The sequence below is a fragment of the Triticum aestivum genome, chromosome 7D (assembly GCF_018294505.1).
Source record: "Triticum aestivum cultivar Chinese Spring chromosome 7D, IWGSC CS RefSeq v2.1, whole genome shotgun sequence".
Classification (NCBI taxonomy): Eukaryota; Viridiplantae; Streptophyta; class Magnoliopsida; order Poales; family Poaceae; genus Triticum; species Triticum aestivum.
The window spans coordinates 629,263,392-629,269,214 of NC_057814.1; the positions used below are offsets into that span (position 1 = coordinate 629,263,392).

The following is a 5,823-nucleotide window of genomic DNA, read 5'->3' on the forward strand; positions in this document are numbered from 1 at the left end:
GGTGGCCTGCTGGGCCGTGGCCCAGTGGGCCAGGGGGTTTGTTTATTTCTTGTTTTTTTACTTTTTTATTTCCTTTATTTTTATTTATTCTTTCCTATTTTATTTTAGTTTTAGTAAAAATTATCACTAACACGTAAATTGGTACTTTTAAATAAACTACTGCCACATTAATTCTTACCCTAACTAAAATAGTTTTAATATTTTATAAAATTCAAAAGGCATTTATTTTATTATTTAACCTACAGTTTTAATTATTTTGAATACTTAATCATTTTATTAAGTTTAGGTTTCTTCACCACTATTACCCAGGATTTATTTAACACATTTACAACATTTTAGTTTTCACTTTTGAAAACTTTTATTGTTTGTTTGATTTTTAATTTGGACTCGAACCGGTTTCGAACTAACGCGAGATTAACAACAGTAACCGCGGTGACATGACATCATTAACATGGGATTACTGTAGCCTAATTATCCGGACGTCACAGAGCATATCCAAGCAATGCCTTCTACAAGGTAACGACGCAAAAAACATCGTCATTGCCATTGGTCAAACCTAGGATTGTCATCCTGGAGCTTGAGACCGGGTACTCGAGAAGCACCATCAACTCGGAGTTAATCATGTGTTGTCGCCGCCACTTTTCCACAACCCAGAGCAGTGTTTGGCTAGAATTGCCATCACTGCACAACCATACCCTCTGCGTCGAGTTGTCATTTGTAGGTTGCATCTCACCGTCAAAAGCAAACTGGCCGAAGCGAGAGCTGCCCAAACCGTGAAGAAGCCTTCCGGCCACATCCCGCGACATCGCCAATTTCACGCTAGACGCCCCCAACAACGGCTTCGACATCCTTCATGGCGAATATCCAGCCGTAGCGGACATCTCCCGGTCCGATCCCGAACCTAGCAGCCAATAGGTCCTGGCCGCCATCAGATCCGGTGGGCAGGCTGCGGCCAGACCATGCTGGGGCACATCCCCTGACCTGGACCGAGCCACACCACGGGAGTCCGCTAGGACGGAAGGCACCAGCCCAATTTGTTGGAGCGCTGCCGCGAGCGATCAAGTCACTGGATCGAAGGCATCCGCCCGATCTGTTGGAGCATCGCTGTGAGCGATCCAGTCGCTGGACCGAAGGCACTACCGGCCCGATCCGTTGGAGCGTCGCCATGAGTGATCGAGTCCTGGATCCGATGCTAACTGCCATGAGTGATCGAGTCCCTGGATCCGATGCGAACAGACATGAGCAGGATCGCGCTGTCGCGGAAGAGGCCGAGATTCACCATGGGATCGAGCGGAGAGGGGATAAAGGGGCGCCCCGCCGCCACCGCGGCCGGCCGGGCGGCCAGTGGCGGCAGTGGCGAGGGAAGGAGCACTGGGAGGAGGTTCGCTGTGACAGCGTTGGTGTTTTCCTGTGTGATAGCGTTGGTGTCGTTGCGTGTTGGATGTACACTATAAACTCTCTGTCTAAGGCAGATGTGTCCTAAGTACTCCTTCCTAAAAAAATAAGAACATTTAGATCACTACTCACTTATGATACATCTAGATATGCTTAAGCAAAATCAAATAAACCAGAAACAATTGGTTACCTCAATTCGGTTCTTCGTTTTTTTGCAGAATTCTCATCTTTAACTGTAATATTGCGCGTAAGGTCTTGTACACTACTACTCCCTCCGTTCGGAATTACTTGTCTCGGAGATGGATGTATCTAGAACTAAAATATGTCTAGATACATCCATTTCTGCGACAAGTAATTCCGAACGGAGGGAGTAGGTGCTTAGGAAGGTGTTTAGAAAATAAATTAGGTTTTTCTAAAGCACAAATGCCTATTTCTATACAAGGGACGCTTAATAAAGCATCTGTCCTCTACAAGTAAGCACCGGTGCTAAAAAATATTGATTTGTTTCTTTAAGCACCTCTTCTAAGGATCTTGCATTGCATCGTAGTACAAGGTAAAAAAGACTTAACTCACGACCCTGTAGAGGGTGCACGTGCGTCACCTTCCAGTGCATGCAAGAGCCTAGACAGACAAGTATACGGTCCCATACCCTACGTGTAATGAGCTGAGAAGAGAGACGTGGCGAGAAGATCTTCACCTTATCCGAAACCAACGTAGCAGACAACCAACTCCTGTAATGGATATGTCTCAAGTGGATGATGGGGTCGGTCACAGTGATGCGTACGTGGGATCCTACCCTACGATGCGGAGGAGGCGAGGACAGGTGCGGCATCCCAGCTGCCAACCCTCGCCATGAACCAAGCATAAATATGCCTCCCCATGCCATGTGTTTGTGCAAGGTTACCAGGTTTCAACGAGAAATCAGCGCTTAATCTGCACCGCAGCTATATATATTAGCTCGAACTCATCGTCCGGCCGGGCTCCGGAGTCCCCAAGAACGAACAGGAGCGAGGACCGGACTGGAGACAATGGCGTCCGAGTACTCCTTTGCCCGAGGCGTCTCCCTCCCCGCGCACCGGCCGCCCCTCGCCTTCACCTCCTACAGGTATGTAAACAATCCGGCGGGCCTTTTTCTTGCGATATTCGTCTCTTCGATCACGCCGACAGTGCTCTGCGCGCTCTGTTTTGAGAGCAGGCTGCGGCACGGTGCCGCCGTCGCGAGGGCGAACCGCCGGGTCGTCGCAGCCAGAGCGGCGAGGCCGGTCTCAGTGGGCGCCGCCAGGAGGATGCCCGGCTCAGTCAGGTACCGTGAGCAGGAGTAATCTGTACCTTCCATCCATCGAGTATCCACGGACAAACTCTTACACGCCTGTTGCTTCGTCACCAGATACGGCGGCGCCGGGGTAGCGGCGTTGCGGGTGGAGGAGGCGGGGGTGGCCGTGCCACCGTCGGTGCCGGTGCGCGTCGCCTACGAGCTGCAGCTGGCCGGCCACCGCTATCTTGACGTCAGGTACATAACCAGCGCACAGACCACGCAGCAGTCAGCATATGCTTGCTCTGCCCCTCTACTCTGTTGTGCTCTGTTCTGTCAACTTAACTGACAGAAAAATTCAGTTCACAGTGTTCCATCCGAGTAATTCGATCAGTTTTGTTGCTTGTGTAGAACGGAGGGCGAGTTCGCCGGCGGGCATCCGGCAGGAGCGGTGAACGTCCCCTACATGTACAGCACCGGCTCAGGCAATTATTCAACAAGCCCACTTCACTCGTTAACTGCTCTTCACCTGACTGCAATGTCGCTTCCATTTCTAAAATGGCGAAGAACTCCCAATTTGTCGAGCAATCCGCTGCTCTGATCCAATTCTTATCTACTGTATCTGTATGAAAATAAATTTAATTTGTTTCTTCTTTCAATCGACAGGAATGGCGAAGAACTCGCACTTTGTCGAGCAAGTGTCGGCTATCTTCCGCAAGGACGATGAGATCATCGTCGTACGTTTGCCACTGGCCCTAAACGTTTTCTCTCCTTTTTTCTTTCAGTTCAGAAAACTTCGTTTGCCAATTTCAGGGATGCCAAAGTGGCAAGAGGTCTCTCATGGCAGCAGCCGAACTCTGCTCCGCTGTAAGTATACATACTAGCACCACTGTATCTGTCCATGCATCTCACCATCGCTAGCTATGGTTTGGCCTGCCGTCTCTGTGACACATGATGGTTAATCAATCATCATTTTTCAGGGCTTCACTGCCGTGACCGACATCGCCGGAGGGTATTCGACTTGGAGAGAGAACGGGCTGCCGGTCAATGGACGGTGACATCGCGGCCTGAACCATTATAATCTGTCTTAGTATCCCCCGGGATACCACGTCAGTGCACTCAATAAGCAAATGGAGCTTGATAAGATGTGTAGGATATATGTGCAAGGTTAATGTTAGAATTTCCGTTCATCACCTGAACTATTGTAAACTGGTCCCATTACAAGAATAGGGCATGCACTGAATCTGAAGAATGTTACTAATAATGTACTGTAGAGTTACAGACAAGGCGGCTAGTTAATGAACGACTCCTTTTTTTTTTGGGGTAGCCCATCATACAGTCCTCCTTACAAAGATTAACGACTTCTGAGGGCCTGAACCCAACCAGACTATAGTTTTACCAAATTTTGCTAAAAAAATCACTAGCCACATTCTGACTACGACAAATATGAGTAACACAAGTCCTACGAAGAGACATCAAATGTTTGATCTCTGCAACCAACGAAGCATAAAGAGACCTGTCTGTTCCTATACCATTCACCAATTTAACCGCTGACAGCGAATCCATCTCCACGCATATTGGCAAATTCGATCTCCGGATTGAAATTGATAAACCCTCCATGACCGCACATTGTTCAGATTCTAGTGCGTCTCGACATGGGAAGAGTTGGCGACAAGACGAGAAAATGATGTTGCCCACATGATCTCTTAATAACATACCGCCTCCTGCATTTCCTCCTTCCATCCATGATCCATCCGTGTTTAGTTTCGCCCAGCCCACCGAAAAAGTGATCTCCTTGAGTACTACAACCAAACCTTTTCATGCTAATTTCAACATGAACGACTCTTACCGAAAGCAAGATCACACTTTTCCATCAGAAATATGGAACCGAAGGTGTGAGTACGCAGAGAGCACTGCTCTATACTAACTTTTATTTCACTCAAGTTATTTGTCCATAGTGATTGTTTCATAGCACAACTACCGATTTGTATTGTGATACGAAGGGTTTTCTAATCATGTGGGTTTTATGTAAAATTGCTTTGAACAATTTGGATTACGCATCAAATACTATTAATCCAAAAGGGACTTCGAGTTTTCACATTTCAACGTACAGCTACAATGGAATATAACATGGTTACAAATATATGAGATACTTTTGGGATAAGATAACAAGTAAAGCCCATGACCATTTAATGTTACTTTTGATCTTCCTTGAGCGCCAAACTGGTATGTCCACAGCAAGTAGTAATACTATAATTTGAACAATCAGATAAGCTAGATCAATCCTATGTAAGAATTTTAGCAACCAGGACATGAACAAATCCACCAGAGAGCTACCATTCAACCTCTGTGCTGCATGCAAGCTATCGATTGAGGTAAGCATGCCCTGATGCTCACATTTTAAGCAACCGGGACATGGATGCCGGGGCGACGGCCCCGGATGGTGGTCCATATGGTGGCTTTCCGGAAGGCTCCATGGCGGCAGTGGTGGCTACGCTTCTTGGTCGTCTGGATGGTGCGGGTGTGGCGGTGGGTGGTTCGGGCAAACTTTCTGTCCTTAGGAGTGGTGTTGCCCAGATCCGGATCTAGAGGCCTGCTCTCGCGGCGGCTGGTCTGGGTGTCTCAAGGTGTCACGGGTGAGCTGCCGAGCGAAAGCTCCGCGCTTTGGCGCTAGCGGCGAGGATATCTGTGGGTGTCGTCATCTTCTTGAAGACGTCGTCGTGGTTCTCCTCCCCGTGGCGAGTCTCCCGTGAAAACCCTTGTCCTATTTGGGCTCGGCAGCGGCGGTTCTTGCGTTCCCCTTCTGAGGGCATTGTCGTGGAAGCTAGGTGTCCTAGCTCGTGTCGTGGCGTTGTAATCTGGCCATTTTGTGCTTAGGTGTTTGGCAGTGTAGTCATGTTCGGTTATGTTGTTCAGTTATTTAGGGATTTGTTGTGTCATAGGGCTACCTCACCACATTATATCGTTATGCTGTGTAACTGGGTGTTGTTGCTTTATATATAAAGCGAGGACGAGAGCTTGTTTTGAGAAATTCTTAATACGTTAAGCTCTTGCATATTGTTTTCTCGTTATCCATGATCTGCTTTCGGATACTCACCAATTTGTTTTCCATGTGTTGCAGCTACCAAACTTTTCTCTAGAAAATGCTTTTTTTAATAAAAGGAAGACCAGTGTCT

At 47.8% G+C, this 5,823-nt stretch overlaps 1 protein-coding gene across 2 annotated transcripts; it reads left to right on the plus strand.

The window, feature by feature from the left end:
* Positions 1 to 2,194: 2,194 nt before the first annotated feature.
* LOC778416 (thiosulfate sulfurtransferase 16, chloroplastic) lies at positions 2,195 to 3,966 on the plus strand. Of its 2 annotated transcripts, XM_044583655.1 has the most exons (7): positions 2,195 to 2,500; positions 2,591 to 2,698; positions 2,783 to 2,905; positions 3,059 to 3,132; positions 3,314 to 3,384; positions 3,461 to 3,514; positions 3,628 to 3,966. In XM_044583655.1, the coding sequence occupies exons 1-7, from the start codon at positions 2,424 to 2,426 to the stop codon at positions 3,703 to 3,705; spliced, it is 585 nt and encodes a 194-aa protein (XP_044439590.1). In that variant the 5' UTR covers positions 2,195 to 2,423; the 3' UTR covers positions 3,706 to 3,966. The 2 variants fall into 2 exon arrangements, with proteins under 2 accessions (XP_044439590.1, XP_044439589.1); XM_044583654.1 differs by having other exon boundaries at positions 3,314 to 3,514.
* The last annotated feature ends 1,857 nt before the right edge of the window (positions 3,967 to 5,823 follow it).